Raw genomic sequence first — 27,738 nt, forward strand, 5'->3', positions numbered from 1 at the left:
TTCCATAACTTTTACCGCCAACGTTAAAGGTATTTTACCGCCTTCTGTATGATTTTCTCCTAATTTGCTTTTAACTCAATTCTAATTAGTTGTGTTCCTTTGTTTTGTCTTCTTTTGTCTTGCTTCTATGTTCTGCTTTCTTAAGGTGTTTTGCCTTCTTCTATTTTGTTTTTTAAACTAATTTTTATGCATGATTTTTTATAAATTTAATATTTAAACAATTGAAAGTATTTTAGTAAACTTATCAGTTACAATACGATACAGCCAAACCAAACAACAAAATATTATTTAACAATAACAAACAATACAAATCTATCCAAACATTGAATTCATAAAATGATACAATACATTATAAAACGATAAGGAACAATGATCCATACAAACTGTAAGAGCATGAAGCACTATATGCAAAATTGTCTTCTGTATACTCAGCAAAATTACAGAATCTGACAATCGTTTCAGGTAACCATTTCATGATGATGAAAACTACGTAAATGTTTGGCTCTCCGGATCTGCAACGTTATATCTTTGAAGTGAGTAGACTAGAACGATTGGCACATAAGATTAGACCCTCCCTATCGGGTAAAAAAATGATAGCTCTCCGAGCAACTGTCAAAGAGGGATAATTTAGGGAAGTATAGAATTTGTATTTACAAGATTCATAGTCAGCTGTACAAAATGTTATCAATCCTACAGCTACTGATGTTGCAAATAACCTGCCTCTTTTTGGCAAAATTGCAAGGACAGGACACTATGCTGCTACTGCTGTTGCATTTTCATCTTCAGGATCTGCATCGGCTGCCGAGATCAATGAGGCAGACTGAATCTTTCCGGCATGCTCAAGACGCATCAAAATTACTCCTCTGGAGAGTGGAAAAAGTAAGAATATATTAAGATCAAGTAACAGCTGAGCTATAGTTCAGAATCCAAATGTACTACATTGTATGTGCCATTCCCCATAATACAGTCATTTTATTCTATTGAAAAAAGTTATTCAACAGAATACAGTCACATCGAAAGTTAAGTGCGGCTCAGAGCTATTTAATGAGATCTACTTTAGTTCCATTTATGAAACAGAGAACATATAATCCTTCCCTAGCCCCTCTATGCTGCATCTTGTTTCTCTTCCATTAGATATAAGGGAAAACAGAAAACAAACGTACCACAGAGCTAATTTCTAGTTGCTTGTTACTAATGCAGTTTAGCTGATGACAACAACAACCCAGTGTCTTCCCACAAGTGGGATTTGGGGCGGGAGATGAAATATTCAAATCTCCAGTTATATATATATATATGCGCTGAGCACAGCATATCATTATGTCTTAGACCAAAGCATTGTGCCTACTTTTATACATTGAATCAAGTTCTATTCACAGATATATGTCTTTTGAGTTGAATCCTTAGTTGGATCTCTTCATATTTCTTCCTTCTATTTATCTCCTTTTTCTTTTTGATAAGGTTTCCATCTTCCTATCCTACTGCAGCAATTGTTACTACTATTATCATCAAACTGTAAAGCTTAGAAATTTGCTGTTCTTTTTCGCTTTCGTAGATAGAATTGCTGAGGATCTTCTGATTCTTTTTCTCTCGTTTTCCTTCTTTCCTGAGGATTTTTACTTAACTCAACTGCTCACTGATATGCAACGACCAAGTCTTTACTATTTTCTGGGCAACATCTTGCAAATTTCTTTAGCTTCTAATCAACCAAAAGGTTCGACTTGACAACTTTTTTTTTTTTGTTGAGAAAAGAGTTCTCCACTGCCATTGACACCATCAAATGCTCCATCACAATCTTCATCTAAAAGTCAGAAACCTAAGCCTGTTAAACCCTGTAGTTACCAATGGTCTAAAACCTTACTCACTATTCATGTTCCTGATATATTTCACTGACGGATATGTTCTAAAACCTTATTCATTATTCATGTCCTTGGTATTTTAGTGATAAGTATGACAGTAACCACTAAACCCCTAATTCTCAATCACTGCTTTGTGGATGAATATGATCATGTTCATTTGTCAAAACGAAAAATGAACACAGCTCATGATATCTTTTTGTTTGTCTTCTCATTTTCCATTTTTTCAACTTCTTTCGAGCCCAAAATGGTGAAAGGGTAAGATGCCATGGGGTTTTCCCTCCTGAAGTTCTTTAAGATATTATTAGCTTTTCTCCCTTTTTCCCTAAAGTAGCCTCCTTTAGCATTTTCTAGTTACCCAATTTACTTCAGTTTCTACACCCCCCCCCCCCGGTTTACCTAGTCAATTGAGTAACTTCTTCGTTTCAAGCATGCCAACTGACCCAAGCTTCTAACCTACTTGATCTTGAGCTTTGGCAGAGCTCAAGAAGGTATCAAACTATATCCCTATGTAAGAACAACAAGACTCCTGCAACAATGATAAATAGATCTTTTAGCCAATAGGCTCCAATAAAAAGGTATCAACTTTCAAAAAATGCAGAAATTGGTATTACTTGAAAACCGAACCTATTGCACTGCAGACCAAAGAAGAAAAAATGTTACAACGCAATGACATACCTCGCATACCGGGACTGTATAGAGATGTCCCGAACTTTTATGCGATTCACAGTTCCACTCTGGCTCACAAGAACAACTTGCTCGTCACTCTCACCATCTTCTGCTTAAAGCATTTCAATTATGTATTGTTACCAGAATTTCCGAAGTCCATGTCAGTAGTTAAAACATTCAAACCATGCAGACATAAAGGTTATGGTACCTCCTAAAGAGAATCCAACTACGAATACTGCTGCCAGGCGATCTTCAGATGAAAACTGAATAAATGCATCGGAAGTATTAGTTGACTAAAGCTGGACAAAGATAATAAGAGCTAACATCCCTCTTCTCTGAAGGGAGGACGGGCAGCGATGAGGATTTTTATATTTGTTTATACTTTGGCTTATAGAATGATGGTGTACCTTGTAACCAATTAAACCGACTCTATTCAAAGGTGATGTGCGGAATCTGCTAACTGGAACTCGCTTCCCACAACCACTTTCCGACACAAACAGCAGCCATGGGCCTTTCATGCTCCTACGTCTGGTACACGAAATATCAGAGATAAAGAGATAGAGTTACAAACAAATAAAAAAATAACAGAAAAATAAGACAGGCTTTCAAATTCATTTATGCAAGACATATTGGTATAAGAATAATCATTTTTGGGGAGCCGATGGTGTTCAAATAAGCAGCTTAGAGGGCAAAATCATTAAAAATGAGGGTCTCTCAAGCTAGCATAAAGTTGACTGAGTGCTGTAATCTAAGTTGAGACATACGCGAAAAGCATAGGAAAGTAAGCACAAGGCACAAGTAAAGCGTGAGCTTTAGAAAACAAAGGCACTAATGATGAAAAATAAATAAATATACGTATAATGCAAAAAATAGCTATAAACAAATAACAATTACTGAGAAAAATAATTTTTTTTTAAAAACTATAGGTAAGTGAATTATATGATGTAAAAGCAGGTCAATCAAGCTAAAAACCACTTCAAATATCTTATTCAAACGTGAAGGTGTAGTTTTCTAGTGACTAGTTTTAAAACAAAATTTCTAATTATTTATACGTAATCAGAAATAGATCATTTCTATTATTAACAATTAATATATCATTTAAAAACTAGAGTTACTGTCTAGTGCCGTTTATTCACAATGAGTATATCATTTGCCAACTAGATTTATTGTCTAGTGCCTCCCTCTTAAAGACAAGTCCATGGGTGATGACGCAAATGCTTGGGTACCTACAGCAAAGTGCCAAGCAAGGCGAAGCAGCCTACCTGATTTTCATCTAACTTCAGGGCTTAACTGGTCTCAAGAAGGCCTTAAGAAACAATCAAAACAACTACGATACACAGAGTGATGGATGAGAGATTACTGTCGTTGATTAACTTCCAAGGTCTTGTCCAGTTCCTTCTGCAAAGCATCTGGTATAATGTCCATGCTAGCCACTTTATCCCCCTCTTTTAGTCTCATGGCAACAGAGCCTCTAGTATTTCTTCCAAGTGCTCTTATCTGAGCAGAAATTTAACGGTAAAAGAAGGAAAATAAATTATCAGAAGAATAAGAATAGCTCCAGTAACACAAGTAGATGCAAAAAAAAAAGGGCACCAACAATTTACCTACTTCATTATGGAAATAACTACATAACACAATTAGAAAGTGCACACATATAATTGAACATATACTCAGGTCAGCACTTACCTGAATAGCTGAACATATATTTGTTCATCCAAATCCAAAAGCAAAAAAAAAAACGAAAAAGAAAAAAGGAAACCAGAGATCTGAAGCCAACTACAAAAAAAGTTCTAAACAAGTTCTGGAATGATAACTGGTTAGGACATGGTCCTCTCAAAGAACTTTTTCCTAACTTTTTCAGCATTGCAACATCGCCTACATCAACTTTAGACAATGCCTGGGGTCAGCAAGGATGGAATGTTACTTTTAGAAGGGCATTGAATGATTGGGAATTAGAGAGGGTTGTGGATCTATTTAATATCCTGGAACGTTTCCAAGGTCTTGGAGAAACTGAAGATAAACTCTGTTGGAACCTTTGCAGGAGTGGGAATTTTACGGTCAAATCCGCACTCTATAATTGCTGGTTCAAACCAACAGTTAGAACAATGGCCCTGGAGGTATATATGGAAAGTAAAGGCACCTTTCAAGGTGGTATGCTTTTCATGGTTAGTTGCAAGAAAGGCTTGTCTAACCCAAGAGAACTTGAGAAGAAGAGGTTTTCAGCTATGCTCTAGATGCCTATTATGTTGTTCAGCTATAGAAACTAATAGCCACTTGTTTCTTCATTGTCCTTTTACTGACAAACTGTGGCAGCTATTTCTTAATATTGAGGGCCTTAAATGGAGCATGCCAGCTAACACCTGTGAACTGTTGAAGTGTTGGAATTATAATGGGGATATAGTGAAACAGAAGAAATGGTGGCGATTGGTTCCTGCGTGCATATGGTGGACAGTCTGGAAGGAGAGAAATTTAAGAACTTTTGAAGACAGAAGCAGTTCTTTACAGGAAATCAAGATGAAGTGTTTACTATTGTTTCATTTCTGGTGTAAAGAAAGTTATGTTGAGGAGGCAGAATCTTTAGTAGACCTGATAGGTGCACTATAATCCTAGGTTGTCATAGCTGGTTTTTGTTCCTTGTAAATATGGCTTGGCACTGCCCTAGTGCTGTTTATTTTTTATATACATGTTACCATTATCAAAAAATATGTAATCCCTCATTTATCAGATATTTATCTTCTATCTTCCATGAGAAGAACGCAAACTTTCTACATTCTTTGAAACCCGTAAAGACAGCACAGACAAAGCAAGCTGCTAAGTGGCAGAGCTTTAGCTGGTAGATTGAATAATCTCTCACTTGAAGTTGCGTATTTATCTCATCTGTTTAAGCACAAAAACTGCAGACATGTAAGTGAGATAATCTCTCTCTCCAGATCAAGTAACGCCCAGTTTGCTGATTAGCATTGAGGTGCAAAAATTACTTGATTCAGATCTTGTAATCGAATCTTATGCCAAGAATAAACTTGTTTCTGCATGTAGCCAAGCTCCCATTCTTTTTTGCATTTTGGCAGAGCAACACAAGAACCACTAAATGAAACTGAAAATAAGGCACCCATGAAAGTAAAGAACAAGAGAATTTACATTTGCACAAGGCGTCAAAATAACCATTCCATTTTGTGAAGCCATCGCAACAAAATCATTATTTGAGCAACATTTCACCCATTTTAGTTCATCACCTGGGACCTGTCAAATGGAAGCATCATGCCTGAGCTAGCTTTGGAACCAACAATGCAAATTCAAGGGAAAGAAAGGGCTGACTAACCAATTGAATCGCAATTATTCCTGTACACCTGATAGACGCAAAGTAGTTCAACGATACTTTTTTTATATATCCATTCACAGTAAGCATCACAAGATACTGATCTCCCGCAAATTCGCTCACAGGAATAATAGAAGTTATTCTCTCGCCATCAGACAAGGACAATATCTGGATCACGGGAAAGAATGAGTAACTAGAAATGAAGGCAACAGGCCAAGCTCTCTGTAGATGGCAATATAGTACCTGGACCAGAGGAGTGCCAGCAGCAGTTCGGCTGCATTCAGGGATCTTGTAAGCCGGAGAAGAATACACAGTACCTTTATCGCTGCCAATTAGAAAAAAAACAAATATTGAAATAAGAACATCCGCATGCTCAATGGCAAAGTCACCCCCTTACACAAAACTGAATAAAATATATCGAGGGCTTACAATGATGTAAATAATGAGATAATATAACGGGATTGTCAGGATGCAATCAGCTCACACAAAGTTACCTCTTCCATAAATAAAAGATGGGACAGCAAAAATAATCGGGAAAAACATTCTATATTTTCTCAATGTCTCAGCATACGGCAGTATGTTGAAATAATCTGAGTCAACGTAGAAAAAAAAGTGATCCCAAGTTTACCTAAAATAGAGAACTTTGTCGTGTGCCCGGCAGACAAGGAAATCAGACATCGCATCATTTACTCTCAATTTACCAACTGATTTACCAATTGTCCCGCGATTTTGTAGATTAAATGTGTCAGGTTTCATCCGTTTAACATAACCCTTCTCACTAATTGCCTGGAATAAAGGAGCAATGAAAATTTAAAAGAAAAAGGAAGGAAAAATGAAACGCAAAATTTTGATACCTAGAAAGCGCATATTACCAGTAACATTTCTTCATTCGGAATTACGTCTATATCTTCAAGCTCACCGCTGTCTGTATCCTCTAACATTGAACGCCTTGGAGTGAAGAACTTGTTCTTGATTTCAATTGCTTCTTCTTCAATCAACTGGTTGTTCATGTTGCAGAAATCAGAAAAGCAAGTAGGCTAATGTCAAATGACAAAGTAATAGATGTATCACTACATTATATCAGAATGTCATTGTTAAGGAGGTGAACAATCAGAACAAGGTAACAGATGTATCAAGTACAATATATCAGAATGTCATTGTCAGGAGGTGAACAATCAGAATACCAGCGTACTGCCTACAGAAGCCAGTCACCCCCCCCCCCCCCAAACCAAAAAAAAAGGTGCAGTAACAGGTTGCTTCTACGGTGTACTATCTAAGTTGGGTATCTCCATTAGATTAGTTTTTTAAAAAAATTGTTGATGAGAGAAACAAACACAAAGTTGAGTTGTGGAATAATAACGGTACAATAATAACCAACATATTGACAAACATTTGGCGATCGAATCCTTAAAGAAGAAAAACTAGCAATATGATGATATATAACAAATTGGTACAAGAATATTAATCCGGATCTAAGCTTGAGAAGATGAAGAAAAAATAGGAAAAGGTTCTTAAGAGGCTACCTGGAGTATTTGCTTCTTACTAGACAAAAGTTCCTCTAACTTGGAAATTTGTGTTCTCAAAGATTTTCCCTCCTCGACAAATTTATTTCTCTGCATTACCCATACAGAAAAGCACAATGTTCAGAGAGAGTTCAAGAAGCTAAAACACCCACCAAACTTTAAAATGAGCGCACCATGCCATACCTCAAGTGCAGTAAGCCTTCTCAGGCTTATGTCCAGTATAGCTTCAGCTTGTTTTTCAGACAATTCAAATTCTGCAGGTGAAGTTGATAAGAAATGGAATTGGCAATGTTTTCCTACTAGTTATTTTATCAGTAAAATATAAAATACTATTTGAAAAATAGAAGGTCAAGGCTAATGCAGTTTCCAACACAAATATGAGCAGGCAATAATGTAAAATCAAGCAACATTTAGGTATAAGTGAGTAGTTGTGCTACCTTTTCTCAAACTAGCAGCCGCGAGCGCATTGCTTGATGCTTTTCTGATTGTATTGATGACCTCATCCAAATTATCAAGCCCAACTATGATACCCTTAAGACACAAAAGTGGATGGAGAGAGGGGGGGGGGGAGAGGAGGGGATATCAGCAGCTTTATTCATAAACTCAACATATTTCACTTGAGCTATGCCCCAGAACTTTCAAAAGAGAAAAGAAATCCTAATTACAAATATACCTTATGTACATAAAAAAAGAAGAGAGATGCATAGTATCATAGATGACTTGATGAATACACGACATACCTATTTATACATGTCAAACACAAACTCATATGACATTTATCTGATATAGGACAATATCTAACCTAACTCCTTCAATCTTCTAATATTCTGATCCAAGCATTAAAGGTTTACACTTTACTTCTAACATGCTTGCTAAAAACTGTCGGAAAATTGCCGTAGTTGTTCTTATTACAGACAAATGCTTAACGAGAATCTCGATTTAAAAAAAATTATTGCCAAAATCTCGCAGGAAATTTGTTGCCGGAACAGAGATCAGGAAGAGGCAGTATCACGAAAACTGTCATGGAAATTAAGAGTTGTGGTGCCAAGAACAGTATTCAGAAATAGGAGTATATCTTTGAAAACGGTCAAGGGAAAAGGAAACGGCCACATGGAAGGAAACTACGAACTAAAAAATGACGGACAAGTAAGTAGCGTAAGGCTGCTTGCCAGAAGGCAGAAGCTATTAAGGTCTATTTTAAGATTGTAAAGGATTTGATACCATGTATATAAATTAGAAAGGAAAATTAACATATAGATAAAATGGTGAATACAAGACACGCCAATTTGTCGGTGTCAAACGCAAGACTCACCATTTTATTTGCTTAATTTGAGACAATATCTAACTTAAAAACTTGCCCCAGGGCTTTGGTCTGATGGTAAGACCGCAACTTGTGATGTGTGGGTTAGGCAGGTGCATGTCATGGATTCGAACCCAACCACAGATAAAAAGACTGGTATTTAAGTAGAGAAGGGTAGAGAGACGGGCCCATTATCCATTGAATTTTGAACCGTGGGTCACTGGTCCTCGGGGATTTCGTTGTTATAAAAAAAAATCTAATTTTATATTCTAGTTCTGACATTCTAAGACAACTGATAAGAAAAAGCATTCTACGACTAATAATTTTTTCTTATTTTGAGAATAATAAAAGTATTCTAAGACAAAAATTCTTCTAACACACCTCAACAATATGGTTTCTTTCTTGTGCTTGTGAAAGTTTAAATTTCGCGCGCCTTTCAACAACAGAGCATCTGAAATCCAAAAATGCCTGCAAGATACAAAAAGGTATAACAATTCGGTGCCTGATGAATGCATATCAAAGATAAACCTTGATGGAGAAGTATGACAAACACCAAATAAATAACACCAAGATATCAGAAGACGTGATTTAGGTGAAATATATCAATTTTAGACGTAAAAAAAGGAAACAAAAAGAGAAACTAGAAGGTGATTACAGAAAAAGCAAAACTACCAATAATGCTTAAGCATAGTATTTAATGGAAATTGAAAAATACATATACAGAGTATTCGTCATATAGAAACAATTTGTCACCTGAAGTAGTTCCTTTAACCCCATCAGCTTTGGTTGACCATTAAGAATACTGAAAAAAAAGTTTTGATAACTAGTTAGTTAGAGGTATGATAACAATTGTGGATATGGCATGAGAGCAATGTAAAATTCATTACACCAAGCAACATATGGAGAGTACTAAATTAGACATAAAAGAGCTTTCTAAGCCTCCTAAGTAGAAAAAACAGCACCTGGAAATGATCCAAGGCCCATTGTATTGGAAAATTATAAAGCCAATGCACCAGCAATACACATCTTACTATTTAATAATGTCAATAAAAAATGTCAATTTTGGAAACTCGGTTGCAACCTTACTTCATTTCTTGTGCCAAAGTGCCATTAATAGTCTATAAGCTTAATTATAAAATGGCATCATCAATTCTATTGCCTATAGAGGACAAATAAATACAAGTACAGTGAATACTGGACTATTCAAATACCATGACCAATCCACATGGTCTCAAGCTGCAACATTAAATAATTACATTATAATCCCAAATTCCTATAGATTTACCGAATCATAAATTATGAGCTGAAAGTACGGTCATATAGTTAAATAGAGGTAAAAATTAGAACTTCCAAACTCCAAAATCTAGTTCCTTTTACTCATGGAGAGAAGCTTTCAACCATGCAAGTATTTCAAGAGAAAAAAAGATTATAAACTTCTAATTGAAGAATAAAATGTTGGAAGGCCATTATTCTTCTTGATAAAGAGATAACAGCTGGAGACCGAAGATGCATCTTGCAATAGATCGCAGTCAATCAGTACTCCAAAACCTTCGGGGAACAAACTAAAAATTGTCTGGTCTCCTGTTCAATCAACTTTGACAACAGATATCAGGCATGGAAAAGAAATTTCAAACAGAAAGCATAAGATTCTAGAGCGAAAACAGAAATCAAGAGGCACAAAGCTATTACTATATTTCTTCAAGAACAAAACTTCCAATGCTTCTGATATAGATATCAGAGAACTGTGGGGCAGTCTATGCACAAAGTAGGTCTCTAGCATACAATTGATTACTGCAGGGGTTAACCTTGTGATGTGGTAACAGAGTGATCCAGAAGTCGGAGTTTCCTTCTTTTGCAAACAAAGTCTATAGCTCCCAAAAGGGGTTGATAATCACTTACCCAACCATGTTGCAACTAAAACTGGATTGCAGAGCAGTAAGACGGTAAAGATTGTTCAATACGATGGCTGGATCTGACCCTCGCTTAAGCTGGAAAACATTAAGCAAAGCTAACGACCAATCAGTGCTTAACTTTGATGGGTTTAGAAGAACGCATGCAATCATTGCCAATGAGCCATGGAATACGATAAAATTGACAAATTTTGAACAGGGAACATCAATTATTTCACTACCTCAATGACTATACGCATTCCAGATCGATCACTCTCATCACGGATATCACTTACTCCTTCCAAAATCTGGAAAGAAAGGGAATCAAAACATCAGGTGCTGTGATTCAACTCTTGACCAAAGCAAGATATTGAAGACAACAAAATTCAGAGATCAAACTTCAGAAAATAGGAACAACATAGAAGAATCAGTATATATCAAGTGGAGATGGTGTGGATTTTGATATACATCAAGTGTAGATGGCATGTGTATTCCGCAAAAAGAAGAAAAAAATCTGCTTCATAGAGAAATCTGCACTCCTCAAAAGATTATAGATTCTGTTATCCATTAGAAGCCACATCTGAGAGTGAGAGCACTTCTCCAAACATAGGATCCTATCACCGACGGAGCTCCTTTACTCCAGAAAAAATGAAAGCAGCACCAGCTACTACAAAGCTTATTCATGTTCTGTGGACTGTCCACTGTAAAAATGGACCCATGGTGCTAATCATATGAAAATGTAACCATTAGGTGCTTTAGCATCCCAGAGAGCCTTCAATGGAATTTCTCTTCAATCATTTCTGCAGAAAGCTGATAAAACATCTAAACTTGAACTTACTGTTGGCTGTTCTGTCCCTTCCATCTTCAAATATCCCTTCACCCAGTCAATAGTTGCATACAATTACAGCATAGGAATTGATTGCCAACTTTAGGCTTTTGGCGCTTCAGGTTAGCTCCCTGGTCAGAACTGTATTTTTGTGTAAATGGAGCTAACCAATCTCTTTTGTAATGATTTACATCTTCTTGATGCCAACAATATAACACCTTACTTCATCAAAACAATTACAGCATAGGAATTCCCTGCCAAAACTTCCAATTTACTAATCCTAATCGCCCCTTAAATCCCAGAATTCTTAACACATTATCTGCACACTCCCGGAGCACCTCATTAAAAGAACAGTTTCACATATAAATGTACTAGGCAGTGGAAAACGTGGGATGGAAGGAGACTATATAAGCACAATAAGTGGCATCTAGGTGACCACGTAACCCCCTTCGTAGTATCATTGTAGGCAGGGCAGCAAGCATCGTCTCAGCAGGCCTAAATTCTGGGTGAAGGTTAGTTGTTTGAACCTTCGTCTATTTGTATCAATTTTCTAGTCACAAATAACACAATCAAGGCCATTTTGTTTTAATTTAAGGCAGAATAGCCTGATAGACACCTGTACTTGTTTGATTTTGACATACGGGCCCCCGCTACTCCAAGAAGTTTCAACCAGACACTTCGTGGAGTAGGGGGGGCCAAGATGTTTTGACCAAGTTCCTCTACACAATCAACTCCTGTTTTGACCAAGTTCAGGTGACTGATTGAAACTTCGTGGAGTAGGGGGTCTGAGATGTCAAAACCGAACAAGTACAGGTGTCTATCAGGCTATTCTGCCTAAATTAAATAACCAAATATATCCAAAAGGAGCAAAAGGGTATCAACACAATAAGGGTGCATAAGAAAAACACAACAGAACTTTTTTTCCTGAAAGAAGGGTTCAGACACTTGATAATATATGCTACTCCAGGGGTAAAGTACATTATTGAGTGTTTGTTCACTTCATCCAGAAGGAGCCTGGCATTTAAGTGGGAGCAGGCAGTGGTGGCAATGAGATAGGTCACTCAGCAGAATAACATATTGAGTATTTTAATAAGAGAAAGTTATAATGGCAGGCACACTCTCCGAAATTTCAAACACGTGGACAAACAGGGTTTGGACTAACTCACAAGGAACTTGCTACTCATCAGAAAGGTACCTTATTTTCCACAAGATCAGCAATTTTCTCGACAAGGGAGGCTTTGTTTGTTTGATAAGGAACCTGTTTCAATTATAAATCAAATATTAACACAGATTAAAATTCGAAGAGTAATCTACTTCTAAATCAAAATACTGAAAGGGCAGAGATAGGAACCTCTTGGATGATTATTGCAGCACGTTTCGTCTTGGAATCAAGTAATTCAATATCAGTCTTCCCCCTAATTACTACTCGGCCTCTTCCAGTCCTATATGCCTCCAGAATTCTGTAAAAATGATGAAACTTATCAAAAAAAATTACAAATAAAGAGGCAGTGTAAAGAAAAACAAAAACAAAATTTTATCTCAGAGAGGATGCATTTTTAGGAGGGGGATGAGAAAAAAACTAATTTTCAGTAGATATTAGTGTCCAGTTGTTAGAATTCTCTCTTTCCGTATGAGTTTATCTCCAGAAATTTCCCAAAGAAAACAAATTTCCAGCCAAAATTTGAGAAAAGGGAAAAGAATCAAGCTGCCAGTGCCACTAAACATACGTGATTTGTGTGCATTCTGAAATGGAGGAAGAAAGATATACTCGACACAGGAGCTGCAAGTATCACATACTTGCTCCAGGCTCACTGAACTTACTCGGGCAGGGCAGAACAGAAGAGGTAGAGGTGGGTGCTTAGTTCTAGGTCTATTAGTCATCATTGTTCAATCTTGCATAAATCAAAGACCATACACTTTATTTTGACAGGGCTCTTAACCTTCCAAATGGAAGGGGATAAGAGAAAGTCTCTAGGAAGATAGACTCCCACAAAACATGAAAAAACACAATTTCATGGAAACGCGCCGCAAGCCTTTCGAACCAAAGAGGAGAGCAATCAGGTAAAATTCTATCACGAGCTCAAAAAAGGATCCGCATCTCAAAAGTAGCTCGCTACCAAAACATGGAAAAGCAGAGGGAGCGCCATGCACAAATCGACTCATATAAACTAAGAATTTTGAACAAGGAACTGCCATATAAATAACCTTTTTTTATGAGTACAATTTAGGCTCCTCCTTCCACTGCGTAGCAGCGCAATTACCAAACCAATGGCTTCCCAGACAAGAAAAGGTGTATCGCCCTAATTGGCCTATTTGAGGATAAAACTTGTTTTAACGCTTTTAAAGGCATAGGGAAGCATTAAAGCATCTTGCTAGCTGAATAATGTTTTAAACTAGATCACACCACAGCCAATCATAAATTGTTAAAGAAAAAATAAAAGCCAGATGGTAAAACTGAATCCATTTTTGGCCCCCAGGGCCTAGCTCAAGTGGCAAAGGGTGGTGGATTTGTGTCTTAGGTTACAGGTTCAAGCCCCCACACCATGCAAAGCAAAGCCTGATATTTAAGTGGAGAAGAGTAGAGGGGCGGGCCCATTATCCACCGAGTTTTGAAGGCTGCGGTTGGTCCAAAGGATCGGCCCCAGACGGATTTCTCGGTCATCAAAAAAAAAACTGAATCCATTTTTGGCAGTGCATGCCACAAATTTATCATCTTCTATTATATGGCATACTAAAGACCAGAAATTGGATACATTAAATTTATCATCTTCTATTATATGGCATACTAAAGACCAGAGATTGGATACATCTAAGAGCCATTTATACATTACATACATCAGTGATGTAGCTACCCTATGCCAAGGGTGGTCAAGCGCACACCCATCGCCAAAAAATTATACTGTGTATACAAGTTAAATACTACTTTACATGGTTATATATTAAAGGAATCGCAGATGTTTTGATGGCATTTCAACTCCTAGCTGTTCACTGAAATCCAAGTGTTTGATGAATCTTTTCAGTTGGAGTAATTTAGCCCCTGTAAATGATGCAATTTCCCTTGTAGATTTCATTAGTTCTCTTACTTTAGTTTAACAAACAAGTTGTTTGATCTTTGGATTTAGCTCCCTGCTTCAATTGTTGTTTTTGTACTCAGGAGCTAGTCCAAACTTTTTGTAATTATATGCATCTTCTTGATGCCATCAATATAACACCTTACTTCATCAAAAAACAAATATCTTGAACACCCTTAACACAGTTAAGTGAGGCAGTCTAGCGGTTAAGAGTGTTCAAAGTGATGTGTTATGCACGAGTTCAAAATTCTTGCCCATTTTATTTGCCAAAACTAAATGGAGATCACCATATGTGGTCTATTTGATTCTTTTTTAATCTAAAAAATTTCCTAATAAAATAACTCTTAAAAATTAAAATTTCTGAAGAAATAAACAGCTAATCTTAAAAGTAATTTTTTAACTAAAAGTTATTTCTTAAATAAATTTTAATTTAAAATGTCAAGATCTACAAAAATTTATTCAACAAAAGCTCTTTACAAACTACAAATCCCCTCGACTCTCACTTTTGGTTTTATGCTTACTTTTATAAGTAAATTTCTAATGTTATCTTTTGTTTATTTTAATTTTAATTTATAAAATTATAGTACTATTAAAAGTATTTTTATTGTTTAGCTAAATGTGGCGTAGTTTGATCTAAAAAATTTGATACACCACTCATCGACAAAAAAATTATTGAATTCTTCAATATTTCATCACCCTTGATGAAATTCCTGGATACGCCACTGACATACATGCATCCTATGTGTCATCTGTGCTTTCCAACAAAAAATAAGCCACACGACAGACACCACATTCAGAAGGCAAGAGTTACAAGATTTTCTAGAAAACTGCCTCAGGAAAGAAATTTAAGAAGTAAGCTCATCCCCAAGTACAACAACAAACACTTCTTTCCTGTTTGGGCACAAATATGCACACTGAGGGAGCCACTGCGTCTAAGACTCTATGTTATGTTCTCTTCAATCTTTACGAGCGAGTGGAAGTGGGAAAGAGTAAGAAACAGGAGCTAAGAAAACCTACCCAATGTTGCCCATAATTATTCCACCAGTTGGGAAGTCAGGTCCAGGCATGTACTCCAACAGTTCTTGCAGCTAGATAAGAAACAAGAGCAGTCATCACAACCTTTTTGCAATTAAGCATATGAAAACTGTGGTTCATAAACGATGGCCTAAAACTGGGAGATGATTCAATTTCAGCAGTCAACCAAAGCTCCCAATAGGTGTGGGCGTATGGCACATGAAATAGAGAACTTAGAAACTATTTGAATAAAAAGGGTTTACATGTTAATATAAGTACAAGTGTATACTTGAAAAACAGACAACAAATATGTGCACAATCCTCCTTTTCTACAGGAAAATAAAATTCACACATGAAGTACGTGGGAGAACAAGAAATCCAAATGTATGAAATCAGAATCTTTACCGCAAGCCCGTATAGAGGTTGCATTTTAGCATTTGACACCAAGATCATTGCCAAAGAAACAATAGATTGTGAAGTAACTGACTATAGTTATAACACAAAAGCCAAACATGGAAACTACTATAAAATTGGTATAAGAGCAGGAAACAAACATTTGGAATATTTATATTCTCTCCTCTTCATTTCTTCAATGCAAAGAAAAGCAATCAATGATTTCACATAAAATGTAATGAGGCAAGAGATATATTCATAAGCATGTCTTAAGAGACAAATGTCTACCGTGGCTTCTGGATTATGAATCAGTGCAGATAGTGCATCAACAAGCTCCCCAAGATTATGGGGGGGAATATTGGTAGCCATGCCAACCTGAAAACAGCAGAATATAAATAAAACTCATCATATTTAGAAATATTTCTGATATTATTTGCCCTAATATGGGGCATAAAAAGCTACTAATTAGCTAGTAACAAAGTCAAATGGGTCACCGCAATCCCGGAAGCACCGTTTAACAACAAGTTCGGAACACGAGCAGGAAGCAACGATGGTTCTTTCTGAGAGTTGTCGAAATTTGGGACAAAATCTACCTGCAACACATCAAATATAATGTAAAGAACCTAAGACAGAGCTTCCATCCAGTTGTAACTTATTACAAATTTTAATTTAAAGGAGGGAAACTGACTGTATTCTGCTCCAGGTCTGCTAATAGCATGGACTCAGTGAGTGCCTGAGAGGAATAATGATGAGCTTAATATATTGCTTAAATAATGTTAAATAAATTATACAGACAGCAATAAACTTAGCCGTATAGGACACCCTTCAGGTACTATTCTTTACCCAAAAGGAATTTATATCAATAACTTACCCATAATCAAAAAGGTTAGCAATAATGTGATCAAGACTAGTTCAGATAAAGATTCTTTTGATAAAAAAATAAGCAGGTCAGGAACAACAGTTTCACTATGACATAAGGACAACTACAACCTCCTTACATAAAACAGAACAATAGAGACAGATACCAATGTCATGACAAAACTTGCATGTGAACTTCTTGCTCATTTAACTGAACTTATCAAAAATTATGACAATTCTGAATGGTGATAACACCTACATATCTGATTAGATTCAAGAAAGGATAGAAGATCCTAGTTATTATAGTTCTCCGCAATCAACACAAACTATATTAATCACATTCATACTGGTAGCCTTAGGATTTGAACCTGCGCACTTGTTAAGACGCAACAGTTTCCAAATGGACAATGCACTCAAAGATTCAGAAAACACAGAAAGGCTGGGTTTAACCTACTTCCAGTCGACATTCAGTATACCGCATAGCCGCAGGAGGATCTGCATCAATTGAACCAAAGTTTCCATGCCCTCGAATAAGTGGAGACCGCAAGGAAAAATCCTGGAAAATATAATATCATGAAAAGGTTACAGAATAACTAAATAGTACCCAGTAGCCAAGCACACTGCAAAATTCAGCGCGGAAAGAATTCAGACCAATTTAACTACTCAACGATCAGAATTGGATCTGGCCCTAGAGTTTGATAACAAGTTCTATGACAAACTCGTGATCTAGATACTTGGCGCTCGTAAAGCTTTTTAGTTCTGCTGTTTCATTTTTAGTGAGAACCCCCAAAACAAAGTTACTAAGAGACTTTTTCCAGCCAGCTCAAAATAAAGCTTTCTTGACAGGGAACTACCTTTTTACAGGAGGGGCTAAAGCAGTTTGTCACTCATTTCTCAAAATTTGTAAACACATATCCATCACCAGAGATAAATCTATGTAGTAACTTTTTGGAATCACCTGAATTCTTTCCCTGCCAATGATTCTCTACAACTCATGAATTTTTCTCAAGAGTTTCCTTTAAAAACTTACAGCAGGCAGAGATGAGCTTCGAGCCTGTGATTCTCACAAGATATAAGTTCTTTGATATCTCTGTTACCACATTTAGGAACGATGCGACATAAATGGAAGTACTTATTTTGGTTCTACTCCTGTCATTCTCCTGCAGGGACCATCTATTTGCTAACAACTCGTACTTGAAAGCAGTTAGAAAAGTGCCATACTGAATCATAAAACTACTGACATTGACAGCCCTTTTGTAAGTGTTAATCCTTTGATATTACCTGGGCCATTCGAACCAAGGAATCATAGACTGCAGTGTCTCCATGGGGATGAAACTTGCCAAGCACCTAAAAATGAGAGGAAACACAATAATATACTTGCAATACATATGGCACAAGAATACTTGCAGCAGATAATCATTATTTTATCACGTAGGTATAGGAGAAAACAAAGATGGGCTACAACCTCTCCAACAACTCTTGCACATTTCTTATATGGTTTCTTGGAAGAAATCCCTAATTCATGCATCGCGTATCTGCAGCCAAAATACCAATAACTTTTACAAATCCAATACAGATTCAGAGCAGATAGTACAAAAACAACTAATACAAGGCAAAGAAATCTCTACCAAAATGTTAACCTCTGGTGCACATTTTCAAATAAAAAATTAGTTCTACAACACTCGGTCGTGATAAACATGAATCAGATGGCATACTTGGCCTGCCTTTGGCTATTCAGTCTTTCTTTTCCCTTGGGGGGGGCTAGTAGCAAAATGGGATCAGATGTAAAGGAAAAATCTACTACAACTATTTAGAATTAAGCAAGCAACACGCAGTCGTGACTTGCAATCTAATTACATTAAATTACATAATCTGAGAAATTAACCAACTGCCTAAGTCTTAGTGGGTAGAGATACTCACTACATGGATTTGTGGGAAATAATAGATATCCGGTGGAATATCATGTGAAGAAGTCTACGCGTAAAACATTTTAACCATCATTGGCATTTTCTTAATTTACGCTGCAATATTCTATGTGTAAAACATTACTATCTATTATGTGTTTTGCAATGCTAATTCAGAGTTTTTTGGACAGAAGGTCCAATTAATTTGATTATGTAGATTATGAAGACTAAACTTTTCTCCCAAGTATCCTATTGCTCCCTCTATCCTAATAAAACTATTGCAGCTTTTAATGTAATATATGCTTGATATAGCCGTGATAATCACAAAAAAGAATAAGCAATAGTGACTAGCAATTCAGCCTTATTTTTTCCATGCCTCCAATTCAGCTTTAACACCAATATCCCTTGGGTTACTTCCCATTTAACCACGCAGTTCTCAACTAAGAAAAACTTACAGTATTCGCCTGTGCACCGGCTTCAACCCGTCCCTGACGTCGGGCAAAGCGCGACCGAGCAGCACTGACATGGCATAAGACATGTATGCCTCGGTAGCCTCCTTGTGGAGCTCGGTAAGTACAACTCTCTCGCCTCCATTTCCGCCCTCATTTTCGCCTCTGTCTGTCAGAATAACACTCCCATTGCCTTCATCCCCAACCTCCTCCTCCTTCCGCCGAGCACTCACCGGTCGGAGCTGCTTCCTTGGCGGCGGAGTGACCGAGGAAAGTAACCGGAGCTCAGACGAGGTTTTCCGAAGTCCCGAGAAGCGGGATGGTGTTGCAGTGAAAGTGAAGTGGTGGTGGTAGCAGCGCAGTAGACGGATTCCGGTGGAAAAAGCCATGGGATTGGATTGTGTTAATAGGGTTTGAGGTTTAAGAGTGTGTAGTTTCATGCCATAGAAGCTGAAGAAGCTCAGCTATGTTGGGGGAAAAGCGAAGTTATCGGAAACTTTGTCGGATTGAAGTGCTAAAACCCTAGTGATTTTGGAGGAGGGGTTTAATTGCGCGCCAAGATTTTGCTTAGTGGCACGTGAGAGGGCGTATCTCCTGGCTCCAGAGCCTATCTCTAATGGCTCTTTGCCCAATATCGGGTTTCACCCCAAATTCAATTAGTATATGTCCACTTTGGACCTTCATTAATTTAAATTTGTGCCGAAAAATTTATACCCAAGGACCTTAACTTTAATTTAACTTGTGACGAAGTTTAGGGGTAAATGTAAATGGTTATAGCAAAATACTTTCTTTAATATTCATTTTATAAAATTTATAATCACTGTAACAATCTTCTAAACCGCAAAATATGCATATTTCAATTAGGCTCCGTTTAGTATTTGTAAATGCTAGTTTGACTCCACGCGTCAATCCCAATTAGTCCAGTCCTAAAGTATGTGCTAACACCATGTGCGGGGGGAAAAAACATGCTTTGACCGATTTAGTAGCGCGAATAAAATGAACTGTCATTTATTCTTGGTTTCATTTTTAATTATTTTTTCCTTGTAATTTCCGCTTTCTCACCAAAACATTCTTCTTCCTTTTGCGAAAAGCTTCACAAAAATCTCGTGACTGTTGTAAATGGCAACTTCCGCCTTCAAATCCACTTCCCGTAGAGGAACCACCAACTCCACTTCCAAAGCTCCTCCTCTTATCCGAAAACGATCCTTGAGTGTAAGCGCCGTTTCCAGAACCTCGTCAAAACTCGACATTGATTCAGAATTCTCCAATAAATGCGACAATCCTCTCTTCTGGACCGAGAACGACAAAGATAAATTGAAGGAAAAGGAGAGTTTTAGCGGAACAAGGAAAAGTTCAGTTAGTGATGTTGCGGAAGAAAGGGGACGGACGGTTACGAGAGGGTCCTCCGGTGTTAAAAATGGGATTGGGCGGAGTGTTTCCAGAGTTCGAGGTCGGTCTGTGTCAAGAGGACACTATGGATCTGCTTATGAGGTTTGTTATCTAATGTTTTGTTCGTCAATTTTGGAAGTTTTCGCTTTTGCAATTTGGAATAAATTTACAAATTAGTTGTCCTTTTTGGAGTGATATTTCTCATTTATCCTTTAGGATTTGGTAAACAAACGTAAAAATAGGATAAAATGCTGGCAAATAATTAAGGCTTTGGTTATAAAAAATATTTAAGCAACAATTTGATATAATCATAGTTTTGACAAATACAGTTAATTGTGATTTAGAGTATTAGATTGTGCAAATTTCGATTTTTTCCTTTATCGTTTTTGATTTTATTCTATTAATATGGAATAGTAGTTAGATTTTGGAGGTCGTAGGTGAATCTGAGATGTTATACCTAAGCTGGAAGTATAGTTCTTGTCAAAACTTAACATGTGGTTGTATGTCATGATTTTAAATCGTCTTTGGATGGTCTACTGCTGATTCAAATAGGCCAAAAAAGTAGATACAGGGAGTTTCTCAATTTGAACAGATAGTCTTCCACCTTGGCATGTACTCTAGTATGATTGATGTAATGCCATGGTCTTCAAAAGAGGTATCATCATTTTCGGTAAAAGTGGCAAACTGGCAGTGACTTGGTGAACCATTATTACTATCAGATGTGATTGGGTAGTCTATATGGGTACTATTCATTCTATTTCACAACGTAGATGGATATTACTCATTTTATTTGAGTTGTCAATCCCAGGGAAAAACTTAGCGTGACAACTGCTTTGTATTATTAAGTTACTAAAAGAATTTATGCTGTTTGCTCTGAAAAGGGTATAATATATGATGAGTTATACGTATTACAGAAACCAAAAATGTTTTTTGGAAGTTGCCTGCTATATGTGTGCAATCTGTGCTGTATTTGAACTTGATTTTACATTTGCTTATTGTTTTGGTGTGTCAGAATTGTATTCAAATTGGACCTTTTTCACGTGCTAGATTCTTACTTAAATTTAACGTGATCTTAGAGTGAAAAGGAGCTACAATCAAACACCGTACAAAGACCTTTGTCGAAAAAGGTAGCTAACAGTTCAAAGAATTCCAATATAGTTAGAAATGATACTGATAGAAGCGGCCTGGCCAAGAGCTCACCAGGAGCAATGAGGCATGGTCAAGTCACTGAGTATTCTGAAGATGATTCTGCTGTGAGGATAACTTGTATGGTTGCACAATAACCGATTTCGATTATTTTAGGCTGCAGGTGTGATATCTTAGATATTTTCTTTTCCAGTGTAGTGTGCATATTTCAAATTGGGAAGATGGAGTTTCAGCATGTTCTTTGTCAGAAGCCGAAGAGAAGACCATAAAAGCTTTTTGTGAGCAAGTGAAGGTGAGTTCTTGTTTGGAGCATATCGTAGTCCTGTTTATCTCACTATTAATAATCGCCCTCTTCCTCACACTGTTTAGAAAGTATGTTTTTGGCGCGTGTCAAATAGAAATTAGCGTCGCATTTCTTGCAAGAGAGTATATTCGTTGTTCTTCGACAATAGGATCTCTCGTATATTTGTCTTACCAAAATTTCCATCGTTTTGTTCTGTCAGTAGAATTGGTCCTCCTGTTAATTGTTCTCTTTATACCAATCCAAACAGCTTTAAAGTTGTCAGAAGAGCTTATTTTACCTGCTTTTGGCATTTCAATTCCAAACTTCAAAAAAATGGAAGGATAAAGTAAGATGTGAGTGAATAACTTGCACTATCCACCAGGCTGCATCTCTCTCCAGACCTTCTTTCTTTTTCCCGTGTTTATGTTTGGTAAGTGGGGCTCTATTCTTGATAAAGAAAAGCAAATTGGGAAGACAGGTCTATAGTTTATGGTAGAGTTGGGAGCCCTGCTGGTGTAGGGAAAGGGGTTGCGGAGATGGATGGAATTCATTAGTTTACCTAGGAGAATGTAGGATTTTGTGGGTTCACTGAATTTGAGGGGGCTGCAGGGGTTGGGGGGGGGATTGGCTGCAGGTGGGTTTGAAGGCTCCTGGCTGTTGGAAGAGAGGCAGTTGGAAGTGGATTTTTCACTCTTCTGTTCGTTTTACTTGGATTATTGGTTAAAAATAAACAAGTTTTTCCTGCTAATGAAATTAGAAACCTCTTCGTGTAGCATTCCTTAACTGCTTATGCTGTATATTGATTATGAACCTGTATGATCGTGGGAAACAAAAAGCATGAAAACTGTGTAAATTTTGTGATTCTAGCTCATTTGCTCAAGAATATTAAAAAATTTCATTCCTTGTCGCTTGTAGTGGAGTAACTATAATATATCTACCAAATGAAAAATAAAGTCTTCTACTAAAATAGGATGATGTTTGACTTAGTTCCACGGAAACAAAGTTTTAATGTGATATAATTGGGGACTAGGATGGGAACTTCAAAAACTAGGGTTTAAAATTGTCAGAGGCTGAATAGCTAGGGAGCAAAAAGTGTGATTCTCTCTATTTCTGTAGATACTCCATGTAACATGGTTTTGGCATCTTTATTATGTTTCAGTCAGATCAAAGTGACCAGTGGGGTGCTGATACTGCTACTAGTGGAATATATGAAACTGTTCGCTCTGAAGTTAGGCGTGCTATTTCTGATATTCAGACTGACCTTGAAGATGTAAGTTCTAATGGTATCATGGATGCAAGAATAACTACCTCTAGTAATTGCCATGGTATCTGATGGTATACAGACTACCTTGAGACTAACTTTTCTTTTTTTATAAGTACCGTCTTACAATTTGATTTTGCAAGGATGTGAGTGTTATTTTTGTGAAGATTCTCAATCATTACTTTGATTATGCATGTTGCTTCTTTTTTATCCATTTTGGTCATTAATATGAGTATGCATGTGTCCTTTTAATCATTTTAGTCTTATCCATTTTGGTCATTAATGAGTATGCATGTGACCTTTTAATCATTTTAGTCATTAATATGAATATGCATGTGGCATGTTTTAATTCAGTTTGGTCATTGATACAAATATGCACATGGCCTTTGATAACTAGAGATAAGGGAAATCAAAAGACTTGTGAAAGGTGAAATTTTTTGTCTGCGGGGGAATGTCTTACTTTCATTGTCCATGTTGGTCGTGGAAGAAATGTAATTAATGATATCTTTAACATGTCTTTTTCTGGGATAAAGATGAATGTGTTTTCAACTTAAGCATTTGCTGTTATTATGCATGCTTTTACTTAAAAGCTGGCTCTTACATTTTTTCTTATTTGGTGTTTGTTTTAGGCTATCCGAAGGAACAATGTTAATGCTATTGCAACTGCTAATGTTCCTGATATCCCATCTAACTTGGTCAAACCTGAGGCTGTTGAATTGGTTTTAGACATCAGAAGGGAATATGCCAGAAAACTTGATGAGGTGATTCTTTTCATTGAAGATTGATAGGGGGATAATTCTTTTGGCCATTATTATATGGTGCTTCTGTATCTGCTGTTTAAAGTGAAAGTGCACCAGGTTCTGTTGGTTGGCTCAGATTTTGCTACATTTCTGGTTGGCAATAGGTCTAAAACTAAGGAGTATTCTGATCTCACAGTTCCTGATGCCCGTGTTACGACTGTACTCATACTTTTCTTTTAATCTCCTTATCATCCAGTGAACTTCAATGTTACATAAATTTTGCAGTCTGAAGAACGGGCTAGAAAACTTCGATCAGATCTGGCTGTTGAAGAGCATCGAGGACAGGAGATAAGTAGGATTCTCAAGGAGATACTGTCTGATCCAAAGCCCTCACCTCCTCAGAGATCTCGTGCAGGAAGAAAAGTAGGTTTTCTTTGTTTTTTGCCTTCTCCATCTCTAACTTAAAAAAGAAAAGGTGCTAAATGCAAAATTTAAGCTTGTCTTATAATGTTATTATAGTATTCTAGTTGATGTAGTATATAAAGTTGGTATACTTCTTTAGCTGCAATGGTCTTCCAGGGCATTTTAGATGCTGTGAGAGCAAATTGAAGTATTAATAGCAGCGACTGTGTGTGTGCAGTAGTATATGCAGAAATAGGTGCATCAGAGTTCTCTTTGTCATACTCTGGCTTGAGATTAAGGGAGCTGCTGGCGTTTCCTCTTTTCTTCTTTCTTACCTCTAGACAGTGACCATTTCTCACAAGAATATCCTGGTTCATCCCTACATTTTTTTGCTTCTGGATCCAGAATTTTGGGAGCCAATTGAAATCTTGTGGTTGCATAGACTAGACTAACTCTTTATCTTTCCTTATTCTCTCTTTCCAGCCCCCTCCTTTTTTTCCAGATGAAGTAAAGCATATGGAGTTTTATTAGGATGGCTGGAGTGGAGAAGTGCTACAGGATTGCTATGCAATAAGGAAATACTTACCCAAGTGAAATGCAAGTTCTATAAAACTTCGTGAGACCAGTATGGTTGTATGTTGGCCAGAATGCCGTCAATGCCCAAATTGTCCTTATGATGTATTGTAGAAATGTGGACTTTAATACAAGATTAGGCTAGATTAGAACTTTTCACATCCATCAGAAGGTATTACACAAACAAGATAATGAGATAAAGCTGCATTGATCATGTCCTTTTGTTACTTTCTTTCATCCTTCTTGCCATTCGACTTCAGCAACTACTTAACGGGTTCTTTTGCTATTAAAATAGTAAGAAAAAGCTATAATGTCTCTTATTGGAGAGGCTCCACCTATATCTGCACTGAACTTGAATTTTGAACTCACGCACTGTCATCTGACCAATTTAGAAGCTGTTATGAGCCTTCTGTGCCATAATGTTTTGACATCTTACTATGTATGCTTACAATCTTTGTCCTTGTATTTCCACTGCAGAGAAGTAATGAGAGGAAAAAGATGTCAAAACGTCTTACTGAAGAAGCATTATCATATTTTGATGAATGTGTGTCCATATCAACCTTTGATAGCTCTGACTTCTCAGCACCGGAAGACCTATCTCGCAGCTTAGGTGGAGCTACTACTACAACTGGTGTAACCGCTCCCATTCTACTAGGGAGTCCAAGCACTATGTCAACGTCTTTCCCGGTAAGTTACTCCAACTACAAACAGGTTCCTTTTTTGATCCGATCGATGGTTTTGACTTCAATGCTTCAGCATCAACTCGTCTGATCTTTAAACAATTGAAACACTGGTTTTATCATTGGCATTGAAGGGTGATGTTTGTGTGATGGATTCTTCTTCATATGCTCCTGAGGTGATTAGTATATCATTGCTCTCCGGGGTATTCAAGACATGTGTACTTTACTGCTCATTTTGACTGCTAAAGTTATCTTAATAACTTATATCCTGCTTTAGAAAGTTACCCAAGTAGTGTAAACTGCAAGTGACTGCAATTGAAAGACTCGATATTTACATAGTATAGATTCTTGCCGTATTAACCAGCGTAAAGGGGTGGACCCTTTTTCCACCAAGCTGCACCCATATGCCATTGGTCCTTGCCTCCTTGGACCATTTTGCGGGGACTCTCCAAAATGATGTCACACTCGTGTTGGATTCTCCAAAAATACACTACTTTTGGAGAATCCGACACGCGGCCCGGCGACATTTTGGAGAGTCTGAGCAACATAGATTCTCGGTTATCAAAAAAGAATGTTTTAGACCCCTCATAAATCCAAATCCAGAAAAGTTTTTCTCATTATAAATTTAAAAATAATGTAAACATAAAATTGCAGACCCCTAATGGGACTCAGATCGTATAAGAACTGGAAAATCGCCCTTCCCTTTGTGTAAATGGAGATACAACTTCCCTTTAACTATCCCTTTTTGTTCATTTTTAGTTAATCCCTTTTATTTTTAATTCGTGTGGGTTGCAGATATGGTGAGCCTGTGAGATGTTTAATATTCCACCTCCATAAGCTTTGTTTGTGAAGCACTGAAGCATGATCTTTGATGCATAATTATACAATAAACACATCTAGCCTCCTCTGGCAGCAGCCTAGGCCAGCAAATTATGTATGGAATTGGAATATCTAAGCTCTATTTCTTTTGCTTATTCATCAACTTAAGCGAGCAGAGAAAGCAACCTTCAATGTCATAAACCTATATTAGAATATCCTCTCCTTTTCTCCTTCCCCTACCCTTATTCATTGGCGCGCCTATTAGGAAAATAGCATCTTAAATTACAGTGAAGAATCATGATGGTGGATTACAATTTAGTCATACGTAAAGTTGATTTTCTTCTAACAGATAGTAGCTGACCACAATCAGCACCCAGAGAGTCATGAGGGTTCAAGTTTAACAGCTAACAGCTGCAATGATGATCCTCTACTAGATCAAGTCGAGCAAAGAGGCAGTGATCCAGTGAGGGGACAACAATTCAAGTTCTCTTTTGGTCACAAGTCACCAGAAAACTATTCGAATCATGATGACTTACGGAGTTACATTAAGCATTGTGAGAAAGATGTGTTGAAGTCGGATGGTACCAGAGCCTTTTATGATGCAAACGAATATAAATTGCAAGGTCATACAGAAAGCTTACTATCTGGCAGGGTAATCTTTAGAAACAGGATAGATTCTGGTAGTCTACACCTGTGTGATGGAGGTTTTCCATTTACTTGTTTTCCGTTTGGTTTTTCTTGAAATCTGTGTTTTTTTGGCTATTTGCAAATAAGTATTGAGGTTTTTATTGTTACTATTTGTCAAAAATATATTCAGCTTGTTCAAGGGTTAAGAGTTACTGTAAAAAATTAGAGAGAAAGAAGAAAGGCGAAGGTCTAATGATTGAAAGGTAGAAGATAGTGAATGGTACACATTTTGACACCCTATGGCCTCTGATTTTCAATAGGTCCATTTGAGGATTCATATTTCAACTTTAGTTATATATCTCTAATTATCCCTCTGGGATTTACTGATAAAAAATGTATTCCTCTGGAATTTTTATTAGTAACATTATAACTTTTGAAAAGCACTTTGGGCTCGAGTTGTTGAGCGTTACTAATATTATTATTGCTGTTATTATCTTTAACTTTTATGGTTGTTATTATCTTGAACTTGCAGGTACTTCCCAGAATTACCTCAATTACCGTTTTGTTTGTACAAGTCCCAAATTTTCTCTAGTATGCTTTTCCCCTTTTTCCCTTAAAACACTGCTGAACACAAGCACGCATTAGCACTTTCATGTAATGGTTACGCTAAAACAAAGTGAGCTTCTTCAACTCATGAACTTACAACGAGTAGTCCTTTTAACAGTAGAAATTTAGACACTAGCCATTTCATAT

General features: G+C 37.0%; 2 protein-coding genes across 6 annotated transcripts; one reads left to right on the forward strand and one right to left on the reverse strand.

Moving 5' to 3' along the window:
* Positions 1-274: 274 nt before the first annotated feature.
* LOC107779491 (DNA gyrase subunit A, chloroplastic/mitochondrial) lies at positions 275-19,728 on the reverse strand. Of its 2 annotated transcripts, XM_016599938.2 has the most exons (27): positions 19,072-19,728; positions 18,178-18,247; positions 17,994-18,059; positions 17,167-17,268; positions 16,543-16,587; positions 16,349-16,447; positions 16,143-16,229; positions 15,465-15,535; positions 12,728-12,836; positions 12,572-12,634; positions 10,793-10,858; positions 10,561-10,649; positions 9,415-9,463; positions 9,043-9,129; positions 7,799-7,892; positions 7,545-7,615; positions 7,362-7,451; positions 6,711-6,836; positions 6,467-6,624; positions 6,082-6,163; positions 5,842-6,006; positions 5,661-5,762; positions 3,883-4,019; positions 2,930-3,050; positions 2,731-2,785; positions 2,532-2,631; positions 275-863 (listed from the first exon to the last, which is right to left on the reverse strand). In XM_016599938.2, exons 1-27 carry the CDS (start codon positions 19,503-19,505, stop codon positions 752-754), a joined length of 2,850 nt encoding a protein of 949 aa, XP_016455424.1. In that variant the 5' UTR covers positions 19,506-19,728; the 3' UTR covers positions 275-751. The 2 variants fall into 2 exon arrangements, 1 of the variants encoding a protein (XP_016455424.1); XR_012693572.1 differs by lacking the exons at positions 275-863; positions 2,532-2,631; positions 2,731-2,785 and having other exon boundaries at positions 2,931-3,050; positions 3,785-4,019.
* Positions 19,729-19,972: 244 nt separating this feature from the next.
* LOC107779490 (uncharacterized) lies at positions 19,973-27,166 on the forward strand. 4 transcript variants are annotated; one of them, XM_016599933.2, is made up of 8 exons: positions 19,979-20,556; positions 21,531-21,707; positions 21,794-21,892; positions 23,043-23,153; positions 23,774-23,905; positions 24,170-24,307; positions 25,337-25,546; positions 26,708-27,166. In XM_016599933.2, the coding sequence occupies exons 1-8, from the start codon at positions 20,185-20,187 to the stop codon at positions 27,098-27,100; spliced, it is 1,632 nt and encodes a 543-aa protein (XP_016455419.1). In that variant the 5' UTR covers positions 19,979-20,184; the 3' UTR covers positions 27,101-27,166. The 4 variants fall into 4 exon arrangements, with proteins under 4 accessions (XP_016455420.1, XP_016455419.1, XP_016455421.1 ...); XM_016599935.2 differs by lacking the exon at positions 26,708-27,166 and adding an exon at positions 26,335-26,478; XM_016599934.2 differs by lacking the exon at positions 21,531-21,707 and having other exon boundaries at positions 19,973-20,556.
* The last annotated feature ends 572 nt before the right edge of the window (positions 27,167-27,738 follow it).

This window comes from Nicotiana tabacum, chromosome 7 (genome assembly GCF_000715075.1).
Source record: "Nicotiana tabacum cultivar K326 chromosome 7, ASM71507v2, whole genome shotgun sequence".
NCBI classification, from domain to species: domain Eukaryota; kingdom Viridiplantae; phylum Streptophyta; class Magnoliopsida; order Solanales; family Solanaceae; genus Nicotiana; species Nicotiana tabacum.

Excerpts from the sequence above, each read along its gene's own strand:
- LOC107779491 (XM_016599938.2), bottom strand. The coding sequence starts at position 19,505 with ATGAAACTACACACTCTTAAACCTCAAACCCTATTAACACAATCCAAT. Across the intron at positions 16,448-16,542 it reads CAGACCTGGAGCAGAATACA|GTAGATTTTGTCCCAAATTT; the intron begins GTCAGTTTCCCT and ends GATGTGTTGCAG. Across the intron at positions 4,020-5,660 it reads TTTTGACGCCTTGTGCAAAT|ATAAGAGCACTTGGAAGAAA; the intron begins GTAAATTCTCTT and ends ATTTCTGCTCAG.
- LOC107779490 (XM_016599933.2), top strand. The coding sequence starts at position 20,185 with ATGGCAACTTCCGCCTTCAAATCCACTTCCCGTAGAGGAACCACCAAC. Across the intron at positions 21,893-23,042 it reads CTTTTTGTGAGCAAGTGAAG|TCAGATCAAAGTGACCAGTG; the intron begins GTGAGTTCTTGT and ends ATTATGTTTCAG. Across the intron at positions 25,547-26,707 it reads CTATGTCAACGTCTTTCCCG|ATAGTAGCTGACCACAATCA; the intron begins GTAAGTTACTCC and ends TTCTTCTAACAG.